This window comes from Telmatherina bonti (genome assembly GCF_933228915.1).
Source record: "Telmatherina bonti genome assembly, chromosome: 7".
NCBI classification, from domain to species: Eukaryota; Metazoa; Chordata; class Actinopteri; order Atheriniformes; family Telmatherinidae; genus Telmatherina; species Telmatherina bonti.
Genome location: NC_136625.1, coordinates 12,626,323 through 12,651,130, shown reverse-complemented (window position 1 = coordinate 12,651,130; position 24,808 = coordinate 12,626,323). Strand labels below are relative to the sequence as shown.

At 37.5% G+C, this 24,808-nt stretch overlaps 1 protein-coding gene across 2 annotated transcripts in view; it reads left to right on the top strand.

Moving 5' to 3' along the window:
• tesk2 (testis associated actin remodelling kinase 2) overlaps positions 1 to 24,808 on the top strand; it is a 31,075-nt gene that overhangs the window by 5,608 nt on the left and 659 nt on the right. For both annotated transcript variants that reach the window (XM_079243088.1, XM_079243089.1), the window contains exons 3-13: positions 56 to 175; positions 4,876 to 4,997; positions 8,160 to 8,208; positions 13,657 to 13,803; positions 15,045 to 15,127; positions 17,981 to 18,065; positions 18,268 to 18,351; positions 19,088 to 19,174; positions 20,622 to 20,775; positions 22,027 to 22,560; positions 23,356 to 24,808. The exon at positions 23,356 to 24,808 is cut by the window's right edge and continues 659 nt beyond it. In XM_079243088.1, the coding sequence (XP_079099214.1) occupies positions 56 to 175; positions 4,876 to 4,997; positions 8,160 to 8,208; positions 13,657 to 13,803; positions 15,045 to 15,127; positions 17,981 to 18,065; positions 18,268 to 18,351; positions 19,088 to 19,174; positions 20,622 to 20,775; positions 22,027 to 22,560; positions 23,356 to 23,657 (1,767 nt within the window). In that variant the 3' untranslated portion in view covers positions 23,658 to 24,808. The remainder of the gene's footprint in view (positions 1 to 55; positions 176 to 4,875; positions 4,998 to 8,159; positions 8,209 to 13,656; positions 13,804 to 15,044; positions 15,128 to 17,980; positions 18,066 to 18,267; positions 18,352 to 19,087; positions 19,175 to 20,621; positions 20,776 to 22,026; positions 22,561 to 23,355) is intronic.

Here is a 24,808-nt window from a genome sequence, read left to right as displayed (position 1 = left end):
AGATAAAGTCTGAATTACGTCCTGTTTTTAACCAGCTGGTGCTTGTTTTTTCCAGGTGGGCAGAGTGTATCCATCCTCCTACAAAGCCCTCATCAGTGCCTTCTCCTGTCTGACGCGCCTTGATGATTTTACCCGTGAGTGGATTGGCTCTGGATTCTTCTCTGAAGTGTTCAAGGTGGGTGGAGAATAAATATTACCTCCTTTTATGTTCTGTCTTTGTTTTGCTTCCTCTCATGTCTTATTTCATTCATCAATTTTAGGTTGTTTTATCTGATGTACAGCAATTCTTTTGATACTGATTTAATCCAATTGTTTTTCCACATGTATGACAGTCAAATGCTGGTGTTTGCCACATTTTGTGACAACATTGGAGTATTAAAAGGGGACAAGACTTTAATGAGTAAATGGTGTTCATAAGGGATGGAGCTGTTGGACCTAAAGTAATTTTTCAGATCTTGTCAAGTTGATATGCTTGGTGGGTCAAAGACTGATTGTGTGATATCTCCACTAACTAGTCTTGCTTTGACGTTTTTAGGTTGGGTTAGACGTCACCCCTCCAGGCATGTGATCAGAGGTCACACAAGTGCATTTGGTATCATTAGTTTAGCTTTTTCTAGGACTTAGCAGCAGTTCAGTTAAGTTTGACGCATCTCTCATTGTTTGTTGTGTTAACAAAGCCGCCATGATGGTGGGATGTTTTGACGTGACTCAGTTTGATTGATGTAAACTATATTATCTTTTTAAAGGGATTAAATGGAAACGCACAAGCATACATGAAATTATTTTTTCCTTAGACTGCTGGTGTATGTTGTGTGACTTTTGTATAGATGGACACCTTAATTTTTGGTGTTTTATTGAGAAACTTTGGCTGTTTAGATTTACCGTATACCATAGTATGCTCGCAATATCAACCTTTGGTGTTAACTCGTAAACCAAAGTTGACAATGATGTTAAAGATTATTTAATCTCTTGACAGATATGGGGAAAAAGTCTATTAAAGTCTACATTAGGCTCTTTTTAATTGATCTTTACTCAAATTAATTTCAGGAGTTTCCATTTTTCATGTTTGTGTTTTTATGTTTGAATCCTTGTAAGCCAATATGACACATGATTTCCAGTAGTTTAATAGACTGCTTCGGCTTTCATTCTCTGCTGTGTCTTAATGATGAATCAACTACTGATATGGTGATGTGCTCTGACACTTATTGGCGTTGGTGTGATGTGCTTGTGCTTATTGGTCTGGAAGGCACGTCAACTGATTGTCTTCATTTTCTGATAGAATGTATTTTCCATTTAATACACCAACTGTGTTGCAACACCTTGTTACTGGGGTGAAATAAAAACTGTATGAAAAAGATGGAAGTCTAGTGAGCCATATAGACGCACAAATTAACTCTAGCTTGTGGTTTTAATAGTTTTTTTTTAATACTCTGTGTTAATGGTGGTTCTGTGAGCCTTTTTAATATTCCGTTAATAAAATACTATGATGGCAATGACATTTTACAGCAGCATATTTTACCCTGGTTTGGTTTCTGTCTTGGTAAAACTGTTTAATAAAATAAATCAGGCTCAGTCTGATTTTATTTTATTATTCAAGAATTTTTTTTTTTTAACCCTTTCATTTCAAGCATCATGTGTGCCATAATTTGTCAGACAGATTTGCTCTACCAAGGGAGACATGCCATAAATGTGGCTGCCCTTAATATTCTGAATATTTTTATTATTATTTTTATTGTAATTATGAGTCATGATATGGTGTCGCTGAACCTGGCAGTGGAAAAAAAACCCCAAAACAAAACAGAAGGAGGAAATAAAAATACAGAATTAAAGTGTGAAAGGAAAAATAGTCTAAGCTGCCACAATCACAGTATGTACTAAAACATTAGACTACTGCAGTACTATTGGATAGGGCAGTGACGATATGCTTTAGTCCCAATTTGATTCTGATTCTTTGTATGCAGATTCAATTTAAATTGCGATTCTCACGATTCTTTGATATAGCTGATTTTTGTAAACTAAAAACCCCCAAAAATATCCGAAACTTTTTTTTTGCCAGTTGTTCTTCTTGATTTTAGTTAGAAAAAAACAACACAGTAGTCAGACCATCATTTTGCTGCTATAATGCCCAAGAAGACTAGTAAAAAGATAAATAAAAACAAAAAAGGACAAAAAGTTATTTGAAAAAAAAAAATTTAACAAAAAAATCCAATTTAAAATTGTGAAGCAACAAATCCAGATTTTTGATTATTTTTCGATTAGATTTACCACCCCTGCTATCGGATACATAAAATAGAAATGATAATGATAAGCAAAAGCAAAACAGTTATCAAACATACCTGATTTTACATTTACAATCGTTAGTATGAATGATACCATATGCCTTTAAATGTTGGTGCTTCCTCATTCTCGTGGGAAATTCCTGTAATGCTTTTTATTCCTTTGAGGAAAGAATCTGCATGTTGTGATTGGAGAAAGTGGAAATGGGGGGAGGACAGTTCGGCGTTGAAAAGCTTGAAGTCATTATAGGAATGAAAACTGGTGGAAAATAATGGCAATAGAATCTGCGGAAGCAGGGAGGAGGAAACAGGGAAAACCTCAAAAGGTGGAGGGTTCGGGTGGGAAGGCTGTTGAAGGAAATGAAAATGAGAGCTGAGAAGAGGCTTTAGGTGTCCACTGAGTACAAAAGATGGCAAAAACAAGGGCTTCAGAGAAGATGAAGAGGATGTTGTGGGTTTGCTTTGGTTTGGGGGGGAAATGGGCTCTGTGTGAGAGGAAATTATGCAAAGGTGGGTGAAACATCAGAGAAAAACAAACTTCTGCTATTGCAGGGAATGAATGGAATACGGCATGACAGTTTGTTTGGGACCACAATATGGAGGAGAAAGAGGGGGATCGGGAACACATGCAGATGGGGGGATGTGAGAAGTGAGGAATAGGGGGTTGAAGGAGGATAGACGGATGTGGGGGGAGGAGGCCCTCAGAGGAGTGGCCATCTGTTGTTTCTGCTGTCCTGTGGTGGAGACTGTCGCCTCTTATAGCCAGGCCCCTCCTTTGAACTCGAACAGAGAGATTTTTGTGTCTTTGTATGTGGGCTGGACAGAGAAGTAGAGAGAGAAATCTGATTATCTGAATGTAAATCCATGATCCTTATCATCATATTGATAGAAGTGATAATCCAATGCTTCATCTCCAAATGCTTAAACTAAATCATAGTTGCTGTCCATTTATACAATTAAGTGACTCTCATTGTCAGTGATGTCTCTGCATTTCATTTGACTTTGTTCCAGCTGTCAATGCAGCTGTAAACGATACCTATCCTTTGTTTCTCTGTTGCTGTTCTAAAGGAAGAGAATGAAAGGGTTGTTGTTGGATACATGAACCTGGACACTTGCATAGTCAGTATGACTGTATGTCAGTCCTTTAATTACTATCCACTTAAAGATGCATTTACCTAAAAAAGGAATCCTCTTAAAAGCATTAAATCCTCTCATCTTATGTGTGTTTTCTTATAGGTATGGTATAGCTTTTTCTGTTGATTTGCATGTAGAATTTGCATTAGAGCTTAGCTGTCAAGCTAATGTGACACCATGAAGCTCTATTTTGCATGTGCATATGAGATTTTTAATTATTTAACTTCTTATCTGAGGCAAGGGGATCAATTTGGCCCTGCTCAATAAAAATTTGCATCTTCATCCCAATATGTTTCAGCTGGCAGGAAGTGAGTTGTCACGTGTAGGTAGGAAGAAGTGCGTCTCTGCAGAAGCTCAGTCAGCTTTGGCAGGCTGCCTTCAGTGGTTGTCAGGTTGACATTTCCTATTTGCTTACGTGCATTGATGTATTTAAAAGAACTAAGATTCTTGGTAATTAACCCTTTCAGAAGGAGGGGACTTGCGGGGTGTTCTGGAAAATTTAAAACAGTCCAGTAAAGCTTTTAATTTACTCAGCCACTGAAGAAGCCAGAAACATTAAACAAAACCATTTTAAAGGCTTTACCTTTGGCTTTAATATAGTAAACTTGTTTATTTTATTTGAATTTAGTTTCTGTAATCATGTATTTTAAACTTGCTGCTTATGCCTTGAAGGGTTAAAGAAGCAGATCTTGTACCAGGTCATAGTGGGTTAATGTACTGTGTTGTGGTTTCTCTGAAATATGTGGTTATTCAAGGTTTCCTGCCATTCAAAGATCCGCGATATGTGTGCTAGGGTTTAATTAGTAGACATGCAGTGTGGGACTTTCAGCTTCTGGCAGTAAGAAAATGAAGAAGATATTTTTATTCACTTCAAAAATTAAAGTGTAAGTTATGAGCCTTTTTTTAGTTGCTGTTATACAGATGCATTTATACTGGAAACCACATATGTGTGTACTGTTTTAAGTGTCAGGCAGAAGAGTTGTACAATGCATTGATCTGTCTAAAGCATGCTAAGAAAGGATCCAGTCAACCGTAGAGGGATGGATGGCGGTGCCATAGCAAACTAACACTGACATGGGAGCTAAAATCCCAATGCACAACAATAAAAAATTGATTGTGAATTCTGAATTGACTCGTGTACTTTGTCATGGCTGGTCAGCAGTGACTGACCTCATTTCACTTCTCTTTTATGTGCTGCATTCCTTTTGTGCTTCCTGTGTGTTCTCACTAGCTGTGTTGGAGATGTTATTTGTACAACTCATAATCACATTAAAGCTTTCTTATATTCTGATCAAGACTTCATCCAGATTGCTCAAAGCTGAAAATAATGGAAATGATTTATTGATCTTAAGCTTCTTGCAGTTATAATTGTGCAGCCACCAGAAATTGGTTAATATACACCATACATAGGTATGTTTTTGATTGTGTTTTCACATAAACATTGTTATTTTGCCTCATATTGCAGGTACGTCATCGAGCTTCAGACCAGGTTATGGCTTTGAAGATGAACAAACTCAGCAGCAACAGAGCTAACATGCTGAGAGAGGTCCAACTAATGAACCGGCTTTGCCATCCGAACATACTGAGGTTGGTAATCAAATAACTGACTGACTAAATATACCCAAAGCAGTGACTGAACGCTTTTCAGCCAGATAAACAAATGTGTTTTATAACTGAATATACAACAGCAGGCCTGTCTGAAACCTTTGTTCATGCAACTTATAAACAAAGTAAGCGAAATAATCTGATTATTTTCCACTTTTTGATCTAGTTGATTATTGCACTATGATGCAACGTCAGCTGGTTTTTAAAGTGTAATGATCCATGTTGTTAGGAAGTAATTATTAGAAACGATTAAACAAGTTATTTGACCAGAGCGTATTTTCATTGTGTCCACATACATGACATTACACCTTTCACCAGGGACTTCCACTAACCCCTGCCAGTTCGGTCATACACGTGCTTTCTTGTCCTTTCTTGCCCTTTACTTCTACTCTGAGTTCTTGCACTTACTCATAGTCTGTGCTTGTGACCTGTTTCCTTCGGAGTGAACTGGAAACTGTGTCAACGCAGAGCCTATTAACAATGGATTTTCTAAACTGCCAGCTCCGGTTAGAGTTATGCCAGATGCCTGGAGGCGAAGAGTAAGGAGGACCTTTTCTGTCATGAGGGAAAAGGCAGAGGCTATGAACAATCATGTCAGCATTTTAGATAGTCTGGTCAACAATTGATTTGACAAAATGGGGGAAGTATTGTAGTGTGAAACCGCCCTAAAACTCATCAGACATGTTGATGTGTGTGTGTGTGTTTTATATGTTCTAGACTTTGGCTTGGGGCTCTTATTGTTTTCAGAAAAGTTGTTGTTTATTTAATCAAGGCCCTATAAATAAGATAAACATAGTCTTGTTTGCGAAGCGTAAGTGCCTCAGAGCTTCTGGTGTCTGATTTTACAAACCCAAAGCTTCCTGTATCCCATAGTTGACTACCACAGCATGATACCCGTGCTATGCATTTTGAACAGCTTAACATTGCTTATATAAGGGTTTAAGCACATGGAGTGCACAGTTAGTTTCATTAAAACGCTTCATTTTTACCTGCGCAAATGGCCCAATGCCTTATCTAAAACAAATGGTTAATCATACATGCAAATGTCACACCTGGTTCTGGACTTTACAAAATGCCCTGTTTTTCTTCCCTGGTGAGAGGCTCTGCAGTTGAGTAGAGAGGCCTTCAGTGCATCTCAAATGGATGCTGTTGCACAATTTTTGGATTAATCATGGATACATCATCCTCTATTAATGCTTTAAATGTCAAATTTTGATCTAATGACATTGTCTTAATGACCATGTGAGCATAAGGTCAGTGTTTTCCATCATGCATAATGGTATATTTGAGTGCACTGACAACAGCATGGTCACAATGTTGTTTGAAAGAACCTTTTTGTATCATTTCTGAACTCGTTTTTATAGTTCCTTAACTGAGCTTATCATAAGGTTCCTTAACGTTGGTTAATTTAGCATCTTTCTCTTTCTGAGCTCTTTCCAGCTTGTCAAATGTTGACTCCAGTCCCGTCTCTCGCTCTGTACTGCTTCTTTTTCTTCTCTCCGTCCAGTAATGTCTTCTGTTGCTCTGCTGAATCAGCCACAGTGCACGTGCAAAACCATCAGTGTGTTGATATCTAGTTGCAGGTGTGTGATGTGGTGCTTTTTAGGCAAAATGCTGCTGCTGTTGATGTGCCTGGATGAAAAAAAAAAAAGTTGGGAAGTGTGGTTTCTCAGCCTTGGAACTCTGCTGGATAACAAAGGTTCCAAGTATGCACATAATAAATCTCAGCGTGCTGTCAAAACAAGTCAGAAACTGTTTTGAAGTAAAAAATTTATTCAGTGTCACTTTAAGCAACTGTATGGTTGTATGTATGGATGGTTGGTTAACAAAAACCAAAGTGGGACAAGAAAGCTGTTGGCTATGATTCTGCAAATTAATTGATCTTCAACTAACTTTTTATTCTAAATAAGTAATCCACTTTCCACATTTAATTTGTGTAATTTCTCTTGTTTATCATAATTCCTTTCTATTTACTTCACTTTTAGTGCAATGCTGCAGTGTTTCAGGCTTTCTTGGCTTTCATTTTGTCTTATGTTGTCCTTAGGACTTGCTCACTTTATGCAAAGCACTATGCAAATGAGCATGACCTCAGTTTAATGAAACTTTAAAGCTGTGAAAATTCAGATCTGTGGTATTTCAGCTTTACTGGCCATGAAGGCCCAGAATAGGATTGTTGTTGTTTTGTAACAAACACTTCCCATTGTGCTTAGAGCTTCAGGGTATGTGCATGCTCAGTGCGTACTGAACAGCCACATACATGCATAAATGTCTTTGTGTGTGCATATGCACACATGCCCAAATCTTTTACAAAGCTATCTTTGTTAAGCATGCCTTGTGGATTGTGTGTGTGTGTGTCTTTGTGTTAACAAACACACTGTGGGGTCATTGTGTTCTAAAATCCAGCAAGGACCTACGAAGTTGACCTTTCCACTGCCTCCAGAATTATGAGGTCTTCAGTGCGGCCCATGAACAAAGTTAGTCAATATGTTGCGGTGCAGACACACCCAGTCTCATTTAGTTGAAGGAGTTTGTTTGTTCTGGGTTAAAGCTGGATCACGTGGTCATGAAAGTGGAACTGAATGGCAATCAAGATAAACAAAGGTGTTTTTCCCAAAAAGACAAGATCATTTGCCACTATGGAAGGGGTTTTATTAATTTATTTTCATTTATTTGTCAACATTATTATTAGATGCAGTGTGGTAGAGTAGAGAAGGGTCAAGTTTAGAGGTTTTGTATGTTTAATGACTTTAGAAATGGATAGCTAAGATAGAAGGAGAAATGCAAAGAATGCAGGTGAAACATCTGAGCTGTTATTATCCTCCTGCAGACAGACTGTCCCTCAGTAATCACCTGTCCAGTCTTGCCCTCTTCAGTTTGATTTTTTTTTCTCAGTCTATTCTTCTTATTTTTCCATTTACACACAGCGGAAAAAGGCCAAGTTTTGTTTCTGTATATTTAAACATTCAAATCTGTTTTTATTATGACTGAGCCTGGCAGAACAGAAAAGCTGCTGGAGTTTTCCTCAGATTTAGTTGATTAAACTCCAGCTACAATCTAACAGTTTTCTTTTTTTGCATCTACCAGATTAAATCCTAATTTTCACTTTCTGAATACCATATTTAGTTTGTGCATTTTCTTTTTCAGGTTTATGGGAGTGTGTGTCCATGAGGGTCAACTTCACGCTTTGACAGAGGTATGAGACGATACACACAAACACAAGCTGTCACACATTAAAGCTTCAGGACAAACTAATGGTACCTCAGATGATGATGTTTCTGCTAATGAAAGCAGAGTAGAGGTGTACTAATGTCCTGGCTCTACTGGTGTTTACACACCAGTTCTTCATGTTCCTGCTATTTTGGGGAGAACATCGTGCCATCTAAGAGCACAACACGATGGCACACAAGCCTGTAATTGTGGAAAACCAAAAGGAACTGAATGTTCTCAAGTGTGCAAAGCACTTAAGTTGTGTACTTGGCTGTAAGAGAGCAAACCAGGGAGAAAATGATACAGAAGACTTACCAGGATGCATAATATCAGGACACGCACCATTACAGGTAGACGGGCTGATGTTTTAAACTGCTCATTTGCTCTGTATTTGTAACTGTTCCTCATTTCGATACTTGTAAGGAGAGAAATGTGGTTTTATTTATTTTTAATTGATCAAAGATAAGCAGTTGGCATGCATAGCTCTTACAAAAAATGAAAACTAATGTAGAAGCTCTTTTTTTTTTTTTTTTTTTTTTTTTTTTTATTCTGAAGAAAAAGTTAAGGCTAAAATTGTAAAATGTGTCTAAATCAGAATGAATTAAGCCTTCATGTTATTCATGTTAGCCAAGGAGGTTGTGTTTTTACCGGTGTTTATCTGTGTTTTTGTTTGTCTGTGTGTTTGTGTTCAAGATAACGCAAAAAGTTATTGACATATTTTCATGAAATTTTCAGGAGTTGTTGGAAATGCGAAAAGGAAGAACTGATTTAATTTTGGTGGTGATCCGGATCACTGTTTGGATCCAGAAACTTTTTTAATGCCTTGGCGGCGGTTTGTCCTCTCCGAGTGCTTTTCTAGTAATAGATTGTTGCTCCTTCTGATACTGGCCTTATTTAGATTTTCTTTAGTTTTCTTTTTTTCCAGATTTGACAGTAAATTAGAAAAATACGAAATTGTGAAATTATTCTTCATGGCTATTGCTTGTTTAAAATGCATATGATTTGAGAAAGTCTTGATAGGTAATAAGTTACCAGTGACTTATCATGTGTATAATTAAAAAAAAAAATAAAAAAAATAAATTTTTATATATATATATATATATATATATATATATATATATATATATATATATATATATATATATATATATATATATATATATATATGTGTGTGTGTGTGTCTGTGTGTGTGTGTGTGTGTGTGTGTGTGTGTGTGTGTATGTATGTGTGTATGTATATGTATATATATATGTATATATATATATATATGTATGTTAGAAAACGCTTCGAATTTATTATGGAGTTTGAGGTGTTTAGTCTGACAAAAAAACTACATGCTAGTTTGACTGTCAGAATTGATGATCATTGGTTCTTTATTTATTTTATTTGCAAATGACTAGAGATTAAAGCTGGAGTACGTAATCTTGCTCAGAGACCTTTTACTTATTTTTTTTACTCTGGGTGAAATGGTTCCTTGTTCTGATAGTCTAAACAATTTGTAATCATGAAAAATCACAAATAGACCCCTCAGTTTACTGAAAAACTTATAAGTTTTAAATTTATAATTTAAAACTTATTTAATTTAAATATAATTTCTTATATTTTGTCAGCTTCTTCTCCTGTCTCCCCTCCCATTCTCGCATACCTGATAGCCACACCCTGCATATAAATAGTGTGTTACGATAAAAATATAAAGTAGCGAAGAAGAAAATCGGCAGACAAACATGGCTGAGAAATGCAGGAAGGACTTCCCTGACCCGGCTTGGTTTATTTGCCTCCTCCTGCTAAACAGCCAAGAAAGAGAAAAATCATTTGTGGGAAAAGCTGCGAATAAAAAAAGCCTTGGATCACGGAAAGAGTAAAACCAGAAGGGGAGAAGCCAAGACAGGGCGCCACTTTCACATCTTGCTAGCAACCCAACATTACCTACCTCAGCTTTAAGTTACAGATACTAAAAACTATATGTTGGTTAAAGTCTTAGTTTTTTTGTGTTGCTCTCACCTGCTTGACTTTTCAATGTTACTATGAAGAAAAAAACTCTTCTTTAGAGAATAATAATAATGTTTTAAATAATTAAGTAAAAGCTAATATTGTAACAATATGAAACATGCTCAAAACAGTAATGGGATAAATATTTATCCCTGCATTTACACTCGAACCAAGTAGTTGAGATGGTTCAGACAGGTTTTTATTTTAATAAGATTCATTATGGTCTCAAAACAGTTGCTGTACTAAACAGTCGAGGCAGTTAAAGGTTTGATGCAGCAAAGATAACGATGACCCTCAGAGACTGTGTTATTTAGAGATATAATGTAAGTAACTGTTTCCAGATATCTTCATCTCACTCTGAAGGAGGCGTACAATGTTTCAGATGCTCCCAGGCTTATACATATGTTCTTAGTTATACTGTCGTGCTTCACTTTGATGTGCTTATTAAAGCCTCAGCAGCAGTTTTCTGTCATGTCACACCAGAAAAGATCTGCGTTTACCCTCACGCAGTAATAGTGAAGTGAATAGCTCTTTTCTAATACAAACATGAATATACACATTGACAGTCCGGGAGGTTTTGTTTTCCAGCTGCAGCGTAAATGGATCCTGTAGTGTTAGTGCCAAACTGTGCACTGATGCTGCTAGCAGGCTCATGGTGTTTTGTTACCTGACCCCTACTATGACGCCGTGCTCATAGGAAACTTGGAATGAAGTTACTCCATGGCCCCAAGTTACCTTGTGTAAATTCAGATACTGAGAGTTGGGAACAATTTTGCTTTAATAAAATGTTTATAATGATAAAATAATCCAAAGTTAATGTGAGTTTTGAACTGAAGATGTCAGACTGCATTTTCTGTGGATCTTAAGAGTTTACCGCTCCTGAAAAGTCTCACCAGGCACATTTTCCCACAAACCAACTCTATTTTTATTTAGTTGAGTGGCTAAATATAAACATAACCAGTTGATTAACATTAAGGGAACTATCTTTGCCAGACTCCAGAGGAAGTGTAATTATCTTGAACGTGATGCCTTGTTCTGCACCGTACAGCATTTTGTAGTCAGGACTAATGGTCAGGACACACGGGAAGATTATTCTGCTGTTTGAAGCGGCGCTCGGCAGCTAACAGGGTTTCTTTGTTTGATTCCTTCCGGGGGTTTTAACCTGAAACCCAGACAGTGAAGCGACACAACATCCAGAACATTTATGACCTGGCATATGTTTCTTATTTTCTCAGCCCGCTGCATTGTGCACAGTCACGATGTGGCTCTTACACAGCTCTGACATATGTTGAGCTGAAAGATTACTGTGGTATATCAGTAACTCCATAAAACAGGATAAAGCAACTTCCAGGAAAAAGTACCATGCCTGACTAAGAAGCTTATTTGAACATGACTTTATTTCCACTTTTACTAAATACAGCATGTTCAGTTTGCCGCAAAACTTTGTGATCTGTATTTTGAACCAGGCACAGTTTCTGCTAGCTGTCTGTTCTACTAGTTTGAGAGTAAAATTGTGTCTTATCTGCATCTTGAATGAAATAATAAATAGAGGAAGTTGGAATATTTAGAGTTATAGTGTCTCCATGGGGAGTTTTCTCCTGTTGGATTTCTTTCTTCCTTAACCCGAACCAGGAAGATGGTAGATGTTGAACTCTGTGGCTTTTGAAGAATTTGCAGCACAAATACTGTAATCTTCTGATGTCTTTGAATCAGAGTTCAGATTAAAATCACTCTTCCTGCTGAAAGCATTGGAGTTAAGATACATTTTTCCCGGTGCATGGACTGTTGGGAATAAAGCCAGAACAATAACACAATGATTCACTATCTTTTGATAAATAATTCACTAGTAATCACTCTGAAAAGTTTATAATGACTTCATTATGGTTGCAAACCTTTTCTGCAGTAAGTTCAAATTCCTGGCTGAGTAATATTTGTTTTCTACACCTACATGAAACAGCGTGCAACAGTTCTGGCACATAAATGTGTCCTCCTGCAGAAATGCATAGAAATATTTTATTGCACTAATGCAGTCAAGGGTGTTGCGGTCCACTTTAAGCCACTGAGCAGTCACATGACCCGATTTGCACACCTTGCTAATCTTAAATCTGCCTGTTAGTTAAACAAAGAGATTGATTAGAATAACTCTCACTGGGGAGAGGATGAGGGTTGCTTCATGTTGTACAAATGCATACAAAAGAGAAAGAAGAATGTGAATACTTCCTGGTGAAACTCCTTGCATGTTTACCAACTTGCAGCCTGGACACAAACACCCACACCACCTCTACTCCATCAGCACCATGTGTGATTACATTCTTTGCATTCTGTTTGTGACCCTTCCTCACTGACTTCTTGATCTTGCTGCATCACTTTGACTTAAACTTGGTTAGCAGTGTGTGTTTTATATAACCTAGCTCCTATCATCTGTTTCCCCCATTTTAGTATCAAGTGAAAGACACTTGACACTCCAGAAAGATGGTCCGACTAATTTCTTTGCTTTCAGCTAAGAAGAGAATTTTGCACATTTTTAGGGGTAATGATTGAATTTCCAGTTGCAAAACAATATCAAGATGGCTTTAAAATGGTTAGTGATCTGACCCAAAGGCTAGTTTTTTTGTTTTTTTGTTTTTTTTTAAACATGTAGAAGTGGAAACTTCCTCTCATCACCAGCCCACTCTTTGCTCTAATTCTGTGCTCATCAGTCATACCGGTAAACCAGACCACACTGCTTTACTCGACCCCGTGTCGGCTCTCGGTAGTTAACTACTGTTCCTGAACTGTACTGTACTGTACTGTTCCACGTCATGATATGTGACGTGAGATTAGTGTGTCGCTGTATTTGCATGCCAGCAAGAAGGTCGGGCAAGTTCTTCAGGATAAACACTGGCAGATTAATGGACCCATTGATACTTTAAAACCCACTGAGTGACCTGACTGTCTTGTCTTTCCACTGTCCTGCAAATGTGATTGCCAGGGAATCCCAAATTCATGCATGAGAAAAGTAGCAGTTTCTTCAACCTGTTGGTCAGAATACACACGTTGGTTTGTCAGCGCTTCAACCCACCAGACAGACGGATCAATCAGTAATCCATTCTGAGTTCATCTTTGGTTACTTCTTTACTTTAGTCTGTGTATTTGCTCCTTTTCATCCACTCAATGACTGACTGAAACCAACCAGTCAGTCTGGGTTCAGAAAAAATGGAGGTCTTAGTTCATCACATGAAATGTCAATGGTCAGTTTTTGTTTGACAGATTTTGTCTGAATTTAAGGAGTCTGAACTTCATCATCATCATTTTTTCAGACAGTTATGAGTTTTCACCTTTAATCTTTTTTAAACCCTTTGTGAATGTGAACATATTTGCTTTTGTGCTTGTCTGTCAAAGATGAATAAAATGTGTTGTTTATATTTCTGTCTCTCTCTCTCTCTCTCTCTCTCTTTTCTTTTAGTACATTAATGGTGGAAACTTGGAGCAGCTTCTAGATGGGGACAAACACCTGAGTTGGCCCACTAGAGTAAAATTAGCCTGTGATATCGCCAGCGGCGTGGCCTACTTGCACTCCAAAGGCATATTCCACCGGGACCTCACCTCCAAGGTTCGCTAAGGCTAATTGGTCATGAAGAAAAGCAACTTTCACTTAAAGTAGCTCACTGTCTTATGTATATGTCCCAAACAGAAAACTTTAGTATTGTTCTTGTGAATTTCAGTAAAACCAGGATGGAAATATGTCACCTTTTTGATTGCATTGTGGGTTTCTCTTGTTCACATCGTGGTTTCAGTGGCTTATACTTTACTATCTTTACTGCTTTTTCTTTTTATTGGAGCCTTTACTCCATGTCAAGTATGAATATTAGACAAAATAACAAAAAATACTGTTAAAAAGCTAAATCTATTTCAGAGTATTAACTCAATTACCAGACCTGCTAATCGCTCCCTAAAGAGTTCTGCCTGTCAGATGTTGGGTAATAACCTGCATCAAGCAGCATTTAATTCCTCTGAATTGATCCAGTGCTCATTGCTGGTACTCTGATGATGCAGGGATGTGGCTGTGAACTTATTTGTTTTAAATTCTCGGAATATATATCTATATCTATCTCTGTCTGTCTGTCTTTCTCTATCTCTCTATCTATCACTCTATCTCTGTCTATCTCTAATTATTTTACTGGAAAAGACAGGTATAGACACTTCTTTTCATAGTTTCCTCTGAGAATCTAGCAGTGTATTCTTGGCGTTCACAGTTCATCACAGCTATTGCACTTCCTCAAATCATTGAAATGTTTACTTTGTTGAACTTCCCATATGATGAGAATGGCTATTATTCAGGTGTTACAGAAATTATGCTGCTGTTCACAACTCAGTTTGCTGGCATAGCCTCAAAAACTCAGAATCTGGGAAGGAAGTATGATAACAGTCTGGGTATGTACTGGATTCATGTATCATGAAGCTATCTCAGTTGGACTGACCTGTATAATGTATAAATATCCTGTGACTGCATGGAACATGAGCATCCAGCCCAGATGAGCGTCTGTGACCATCATATGCTGCTGTTAGTGTACAGAGGAATGTGCAGAATATTTCACAGCTGCTTATGCTGCCTTATGAATGACATTTTGCAGCAAATTTTTAAACTAACATTTACAATCCCTTCTCTTTTTCCTGGAAAAGGAGAGTATTTATCGTGTAATTTAATGTGCCAGTTTGTAATAATGAATTTGAAGAGGAAGTCCAGGTTTAGCTGGTGATGCAAAGTAACTAAATGCTTTGTCATTTTTTAATCCCTCTGTGTTGCAACTTCCTCCAGTAACCACCTGTGTTTATGGTTTTCTGTTTTCACAGAACTGCTTGATCAAATGTGATGACAACGGCTACACAGCGGTGGTGGGAGACTTCGGCTTGGCAGAAAAGATCCCCACCAATCTGTGAGGAGATTTCCCTGAACACTGTTTTACATTAAAAATATCCAAGCCTTTCTCATTATGAGTAATGTAATACCACTCAATACTTAAAAGTCACCTTTGGCATGCTCACTTTCTGCTCCTGTGGTGTTATTAGAGTCATACTGACTCATATTACCTCTGACTCCGAGCTGTGCAATGAAAAGGGACTGGGTGTACATTTTTGGAATTTAATGACATAATCACTCAACTATTCAACTCTTTTGTTATTAATCACAAGTTTTTTTTGTGTTTGAGTCACATTTTTTCCTCATCCACACACTGTTGGCACAACAGAGAAAAAAACCCCAGCAGCCTACATACACTGTAGGCTGATGACTGCTAAGAAAAAGAAAATCAAGCATTTAGCAGATACAACTGCTGATATTTTCTCAGAAAACCAGTCAGAGAAGGCTGAATATCAAACAGATGACTCAAACAGAAAGCCGGGGTTCTTATTTAGGCTCTCTGTATCAAACCACATTGCGGTATGCTATCATCGCACACTGCCATGGTCTTTTTAAAACTGGCTTTTTCTTTAGGGGAGAGAGCGATTGTCTAGTGGTTGCAGAGGAGAGCTTGAGTCTGGAGCAGAGGTGAATAATCCAGGTACTGTAAAGTAAAAGTCCTGTTGGGCAGCTGTTCCAACCAGTCACCTAACCGGCTGAATTTAACTAGCTCAGCTCAACTGCAAGGTAGATGAGCCTGTCAGTGAAAACATCTGTTCTAAATGCACATGTAGATCCAAAAACATGGTGGGACTTTTACTTTATGGCACCTGGATTATACACCTCTGGTCTGGAGGACCCTATTCAGGTCCCCAGGCTGGTAACAGGAAATAAACGGTGTCCCTGAGCGAGACCCTTGACCTGCCAGCTGCTCCTTAGGTGCTGAAATATGGTCTAATAGAGCCTAATTCCCCAATCTGGAGTTATAAATGATTATTAGTAGCTATTAATATTATTATTATTAAACTACTGATGCTTGTTTAGATGTTTATCCTTCCCAATTGTGACAAAAAAAATCCGTTGACACCACCGAAGCAAACTATTCTGACTTCATCAGTTGTGCTTTTTGGTGCCAAAGATGCAAGTATTTGCTTCTACGTGAGTAAAATACATGACCGTGCTGCGACTGACCTGCCTGCAATGAAACTGATGCTTTTTCCTTCTGAGTGTGAGATTTGTTTCTTAAAGTCAACTCTCATAATGATTAGCCATAGAATATATCAGATAATATTCCTATTTCTTTTTTTTTTTTTTTTTTTTTTTTTAATGTATATCATCTAGAGATGCACCGATCCACTTTTTGGGAGTTCCGATCCGATACCGATATCTGAAATTTGAATATCTGCAGATACCAATATTTGCCGATACCAAATCTGTTTATGTGAACATTATTATGACTATGGTTATTATTGCTGTTATAACTGTGTAAGACTTCATTAGGTTGTAATAAATGACCCATCCTTTCTGAAGTTACCTCACCAATACACATATAATAACATCTAACAATTTCAACAAGTTTTATTTTGGTACATTTTACCTAAATGCAATGATAAATGTGTAGCTTTGAAGCAAATATCTAGCTTTTAGTGTAACAAAAAATGTCACATTTTAACATTCAAGACATTTATTTCTTTTAAAACATGTCTGAAGCGTGTCATCAAACACATCTGCACTGACTTGAGTAGTGTGGTATCAGGTATCGGTTGTGGTATCGGTACACTTTTATTAATACCAAGTACGAATACACACACATGGTATTGAGCTGATACGGATATCTGTATCGGTGCATATCGTCTTTCATTCAAATATTTCCCAAATTTGACTTTTACTGCAAACCCAGTTAAGCATATTGCTCTCCTTTTTCCTCCTCATTCTAGGCAAGTAGTTATTTATTAGCACACAGCTCATGCATAACATTAACAGCCGCCTCTACAGTTCAGTCTCTGTTTCAGTGTTATAACAGGACGATCCTATCAGCACAGGGTTTAACTTTATAATGCTGCAGTAGCACAAACAAGAGCTGGCTGATTTCTGCCTTCTACACTGTTTGCAGGAAGGGAGTTTATAAAATTACATAATAAGTTTCATAATCATGTTGATCTGTGCTTGGCTGTGTTAACATTTTGCATATGAAAGCACAACCTTTTATAACAGATCAAACATAACCTTCTTAAAATGTAAATGGAGCAAAAGCTGAAAGCTACTTTTGTTAAGATTCATGCTTATTTCAAAGCTTTCGGAAGAATAGCATGTTTTGGATAATATTAAACTTCAGTCTTGTTGGGCTGTCATCTTCACGCAAATTGAGCTTAAATCAAAAAAGTCTGTTTAGTTTTCATGCTTGTTTATGCTGATGCTCTGCGATAGTTTCTTTTATTTTGAAGCTTAAAAGCAAACTGAAGATTTTAACATCACAAATGATCTCAAACTGGGTTTTTCTTTAAGTACCTGCAATCTAACTGAACTCTGTCAGAAGGCAGAGAAAGTCAGTCAGTCAGTCACTTTGGTCCAGTTAAGTGTTGCAAGGAAGCTGGAATCTATCCCAGCAATCATTGGGAGAGAGGCAGGTTCGCCCTGGACAGGTCGCCAGTCCATCGCAGGGTGCAGATAAAGTCTTCATAGATTTATAAATCAGGTCTGAACCGGTTCTTCTTTTATGTTCACTCTGGTGATTATTTACCACTTTTCAGTAGCTTCAGGCCTTTTAACAGACCAGAGTTCAGGAGTCGACCCCTGGCTGCAAAAATATCTGTCTTTTTCTGGCACACGTGACTTTTTGATGACATGTTGAACATAATAGGAAAATCAAACATCCTGTGTTTCTGTTTAGTGCTGAAGGAGAGAAGCTTTCAGTGGTTGGTTCACCTTTCTGGATGGCCCCAGAAGTGCTGAGAGATGAACCCTACAACGAGAAGGTAAAGTCACCAACTTCGTTTTTTGCATCTGTTAATAATACAAGCAGATTCACACTGATTATTAGCTATGAAAGTATTTAATATGTTTCAGAGAGTAACAGAATATGAGGTAATTATTCGTTTTTAAGAAACTAACCATGGAGGAAACAAATCTCTTGCTGTTTGTGAGAATTTTTTTTACATACATTTTGCCCCTTTTCAGGCTGACGTCTTCTCTTATGGAATAATCCTGTGTGAAATCATCGCAAGGATCCAGGCTGACCCCGACTTCCTTCCCCGCACAGAGGTAACCATTCACCTCCTTCTAACCTCCTTCCCACCCCGTGACCTTCTAATTCTCCGTCTCTGTGTTTGCAGTGTACACAGACCGATCCTGTCTGTATCCCTCTCTCTGTTTACATTGTGAAATAGTCTCACACAGAACAGAGAAGGAATGTCAACATATTTTTCAACCTATTCGCATTGTTTTAATCTCCAAGCTCTCTTGTAAGACAAATATTTAGTACTCCTTATGTGCAGCTTGTGAACTAAAAGTATTTGCTTATTCTTCACAGATGTGGCAAAGTAAACTTGGTCCATGCAGATTTTTCCAGCTTTGTTTGCAGTTGCAGTCGTTATTATAAGCGCTGTTAGAGACTTGAAATGTACACTGTTAAAAGAAATCAAGCTTGCGTAATTTTACTATCGATGACATCTGTTAAAAAAGGATCATCTTTTGCATCCCGGAGGAGATTTGTGCCTTTAAGCCAGGATTAGAAGTGAATCCAAGTTCAGAAATAAGTTAGTGATTATTGGTCTTTGATAGAGTGTGAGCATATTGGCGCTTTGCGTTCAACAGGACAATGTCAGAGGGATTAGTTCAACATGAAACCAGCTTTGGTAGCAGAGCTACACAATGCCAAGCATCTGATGAAGCATATCTGTCTCCAGCTTTATCCCTCCGTTAAAATATTAATTTCCTGTTTATCTTTAATGTATTATGTATCAAACCTGTGCCAACCCCACCTCACCCTCCTGACCAGAACTTCGGCCTGGACTATCATACGTTCCAGCACATGGTTGGAGACTGCCCGCCGGACTTCCTCCAACTAGCCTTCAATTGCTGCAATGTGAGTTTCACTGTTTTTCACCTCATTCAGAAATTATATTAATAAGTTAATAATAAGTTGTGGGAAATCTAAGCAGCACCGGGTATACAGTTCATGTTTCATCCTATTTATACTGCAGTAATAATGTGTTTATAACAGATATTTGTCTATTCAGTAACTTCATGATGGTCCCTTTTGGAATTTGGATTTATCTTTTAAGTTATTATGAAACTTTTATTTCCTTGTTAAGAGTTAAAGGAGCAACCTAATCATCTCTTTAATCTGATTTATCTTCGTATCCATGGGGGGTCCTGATCTTTGCAATCTGGATCTAAAATGTGTCACATTGAGCTTTTCCTCTCGGTGATGCATTGATTTGTTGCTAATTTAAGTCATTTTTCAGTGAAGTTGCAAAAGCGTGGAAAAGTCTTCAACCATCTTAGTCTTTCTTACATCACCTGATGCTTACTGGAACTGTGGGTCATCTATTTTTTTCTGACTTTAATTAAACCCACAGATAATCAGGGCATTTAGGATTTAAGAGCATCCTGCTGAGTAATCCCGTATTGCCTGCTTTATCCCTTCTCATCCTTGTCTGTTGTCTCGCTTTTATCATCCTTGTCTCCTTTATCCTCTGCTTGCAAGTCTCTTTGTTTTTACCAAATTAGTTTGAGCTACTTTGCCCTTCTCTGTTGGCTGTATACCTCCATCTTTCAGCCAAATGTTTGTCCCATGTGACAACATCTGACAGGGAAGTAAAGTAAAGCCTTTACATTAGTATGACTTAAAAGAGACATTATAAGCAGGTTTTTAATCTTAAAACATCTCTGTAGTATCCTAAACATTATAGAAGAAATGAATATTCACAGCCTTGTATCAGAACGTTTTGATTGTTATTGTTAGTTTGCATGAAAACTTTTACACGTAAAATATTTGCATATTTTATACACAGACTATCGTTTGTGTTCAGTAATGAGCACAAACTTATCACTCCATGTAACTACTACTGCTTTTCCTCCAGCTTTCACTTCAGCCCCTCATCACTTCATCTGCAAATACATCAACAAAATGCCTGGTGGCAATTCCACTATTTAAAATGAGTTAAAAGGAGATTTATGTTGAAGTATCTTCGTATTACAGTGTTAACTAAATGTTTTGTTAATCATTTAATGTTTAATGTCACATTAAGCTCATAAAGACTGAAGATGCTCTTTTAAAACCTGATGTATTTCAACATGTCAACATACTTCATAACCTGTAAATAAACTAATAACATAAAATAAAAAGTATTTAAGTGTTTCAGCTTTTACTTTTAATATAATTTACTCCCTTCGCGACATGTAAAAGTATAAACTTGCAGTTGATGCTTCCTGTTAGAACATGAACGCCTTTCTGTCCCCTGCCTGCAGCTTTTCTCTGTAATATTCTCCTGCTCATCCTTCATATTTTCTTATTTTCTTATCCTCAGATGGATCCTAAACTCCGTCCAACCTTCATGGACATCGTCAGACACCTTGAGGAAATTTTTGCACATCTTAAAGTTGAAGCAATGGAGCAGGAGCGAGTTCCACTCAGTGGGGACAACGACAAGAAGCCCTTACCCAAAGCTAACCACACTCCAGGCATGCAATAACGCCTTTTAGACTCTCTGTGTTTAGAAGATGCTTGTAAATTCTTGAAAAGAAAAAGTGGAGCGAGAGGGAGAATTAATTCAGGAAAGACAGGAAAAGATATATTTATATATTTATAATCTTCTAATGGCCCCTTTTTTTTTAATCAATTTTTCATCACTGCATACAAACGCCTCCTCCTTTCCTAGCGACGTAACACTTATTGTTCCGAACAACACTGTTTCACCCAAACATACAACAAACTGTTGAGTTTTATTGACTCCAAACTGCCGTATCTGTCCTCCACTTCCTCTAATTTTGTCTATGTTAGTGCACGTGTGTGATCTGTCCAAGGGGTATTTTTTCAAAAGCAGAGTTCAATATGCTCTACTTTCATCTTGACGTGAAGAGGAAATTTGGTCTGGGATCAACATTCCTATTTTGAGACACATGATCCATGCAGGTCAAGGTTTCACTTCTAATTTGGTCCAGCCTACAGCCACCTGCATGTCTGACCATTCCTGGGGTCAGCAGGCAGTAATGTTTTTGTTTAGACAAGCCAAATCTTTAACTCATGACACATTGTCAGAGGATGCCGTTATGATTGACACACGTGACAAATTTGGCACATTTATTTATATTTTAATGACACTGACTTGATGTATAAAACCAAATCTTGAGCTTCTGACAGAAGATTAGTTCTTATGAAGATATAGTTTTAAAAAAATATGGCTTGGATCTGACATCTCTCAGTTATTATCAGCTGTCGACTGTTATGTCAAGAACTTCTCTTTCCCGCCATGCTCCCCCCCCTCCTCCTCTTCTTACTAATGATAATATCAACATTTCCTGAGACAAGTATCACCCTCGTAGTAGGAAATATTTCTGTTGCGCAACGAAAACAAATACACATTTTCCTAAATCAACGGAGTAAATCTTTGCCAAATTTCATGGAAAATAATTCAAGGGATGCTCACTGAGAAGGGCAACACTGTACACAATTTTAGGAAGAGAATAAAATATGATTTTAGCTCATTTGCTAATTTCTTACAAACCATGTCATCCAGCGCTTGTGAAATTATTTAATCTTTACAGTTCAGCTTGTGCTGCCATCTAGTGGCCGTTCAAAATACACATTTTACCCTCTGTATAAATAAAAAATAATCAGAAACAAGCTCAGAAACACTTTGCAGCCTACATTTGTATGTTTCTTGCAAATTAATTTGATGTTAAATACTTGCAAATGTTGTTTCCTCGTTTCAGGTGAGAAAATGCAGGGCTTCAAGAGGCTGAACCCTCTCGGTTTCCAAAATGATAAAATCCCTCCCAAATCCCCACGACCCAGACGAAACATCTGGCTCAGCCGCAGCCAATCGGACATCTTCTCCTGCAAGCCAGGAAGAAAGATCAATGTGCACGACCCTTACTACAACCCCCCAATCCACCAGAGAACCCCCAAACTTCGCAAGATCAACCCATTTACCGCTCGAGAAGACCTGTGTGGGGGGAAAATTAAGTTTTACGACGTTCCCAGCAAGTCCGTCTTCTCCCTGGTGTTTGATCTCCACTCGCCTCCAGGAAGTGTGTTCAGTAACCAGCCGTCCGCTCATCAACCTGCGGGATCCCAGCAAGAGGCGTCTTTTTACTGGCAGCAGCTGCCTGGAAGACAGTGTCACTCTTTACCAGTGTCCCCCCAGCTGCCTCGCTCGGAGATCTTCCACCTCGCTGCAGCTGTTGGCTTCAATAATAATGGTTCTGTTACCTGTAACTCCAGTCAGCTGTCAACAACTCTACCAGGTGAGCTTAGTGGCCATTTTTACTAATTCAGTTGATTTTTTTTTTTTTATGAAACAAAAAAAACGATGTAGCAGAAAAGGTCTTTCTCATCATCTTAAAGTGTGTTGATTAAATTTAAATGATGTCATTTCTAGTCAGTAGCTGTTATTACATAATGGAAAACTCACATATATGTCCTAAATGCCTTTTTATTTCATTGCTTCAGAGTCATTTTACATCCATGTCAACTAAACGTGGCGCACATGAAACCGGCAGCACTTTATTTATGTCAGATGTCCATTTTATCTGTTTCTGATAAAGTATAAATTTACTTTTAATGGACTTTTACTTCTAGCGTTAACATACCAGCTCGATACTATAAAATATCTGACTGACTGATTTCCAGGTCATCATCAAGAAGACAAAGGAGCAAAGAAATGAGACTTCTTACTTTGCTTTTCAAGATTACAACTGAATAAATTTTAGTTCATATATTCTGTTCGAACAGATTTTATGCCCAAATATGAACAGAAAAAGAAAAAATAAATAAATAAAAAAAAAATATACATATATATAAAATATATTTTTTATATGTGTATATATATATATATATATATATATATATATATATATATATATATATATATATATATGTATATATATATATATATATATATATGTATATGTGTGTATATATATTTATGTGTATATATATTTATGTATATGTAGCATGAAGAAATATAAATTAAATTGTTTATTTTGAGCATCAGTTCAAATCAGAATGGACTTTATAGATTTTTTTTCTTTATTTTTTAGCCACGAATTCCAAGTTCGACACAGGCTTGACGTCCAGTGATGTTCGACAGAAAGCCGTGCTGAGCGGCTGGGCGAAGAAGTACGTCGTGGTTGAGATCCCACCTTACTGCAGGCAGAGAGGCGGGCTTGACGACGGAGAGGTAGGAGCGAGGAAGGAGAGAAAAAAGGATGATGCAAGCGGAGAAAGGTGGTCTCCGATGCTCGCCTGCAATGAGACGGATGGCGGCGAGGAGATGGACTGCTCCAGCAGCAGAGGGGAAGAGGAGGAAGGAGAAAGTGGGACAGACACATGCCCGATGTGAAGCAGGAAAGGATGTGCTTATTTTTCACTGGAGAGGAGGACTCTGACGAAGGTGTGGAGGCAGGGCAACATTAAAAAGCTACAACGTCAAAATATGAAGCACTTGATTCTTTTTTTTTTTTTAACTTACAAGTGAATGTGTCACATTTTGAATAAATAAACCACTTTAGATAAATAATATTTTTCAAAGCTGTCACCCCAGTATGAGCTTTTATCCACACACTCTACATAAAGTTTATTTTTCTGAAAAGGATGTTTATATTTAATATTGTGAGGTGTAGATTTTCTTTCTTTAAAGCTGTCCTGTTCTTGTTGGTGACGAGGGATATTGAAGATCCCTTGGATTGTGTGTAAACTTAAAAATGTTGACATTTTGTGTTCATTTTGAGATGCTTAAACTTAATTTAAAAGACAAATCCCTCATCTTTCTGGTGTATCTGTGCGCCGATGTTCATATGAAATAATTAACTGTACCTGAAACAACACCTTAAGAGCCCTGGTCATGATAGTACTGGTTAAATATTTAATTTCTTCCGTTAGATTAGTTAAAATTTGGTGGCACGTGCCCAGTTAAGTCAGCATTTGCACACTGTTTTTGACTCTCTGGCTTTTCAGGTGATTTTTACCGTCTTTTTTCACACTCGCAGAGTTTGGTTGCCTGTAAAAGCATAAAGCGGTCAAACTAAAGCTAGACAGATGGTAAAATTACCACTTCAAGCTGCATCCTAAATGTTTAGATTTCATGTTTAAGAATTTTTAGAACCACTCCTTTCTTATGACTGCAAGCCACATCAAAACAAAGGTACGCTGTGTAACTTCTGAATGACAAAATAACCAAAACTAGTTCATCTCTTTCATATGACTGATAGCTTGTTGTGGATTATGTTAAGGAACGTTAAACTTAAAAATTCTTGAAGATTAATAAGCCGTTAGTTAATTATACACAGAAAATGGTGTGAATTAATTCAGCTGACAGTTGCGACGACCATGTAAATATAACATGTCGTAGTTAACCTGATTCCAGTCCAGGTTTTACTGCTCTGCTTTTGGGAGTGTGATACATTTGAGGTGTCAAAACAAACTATTAACTCTGTTTGATCTCAGTCAAATATTAGAAATGTTTCTAAAACTGAAAGTAAAAATATACATTCT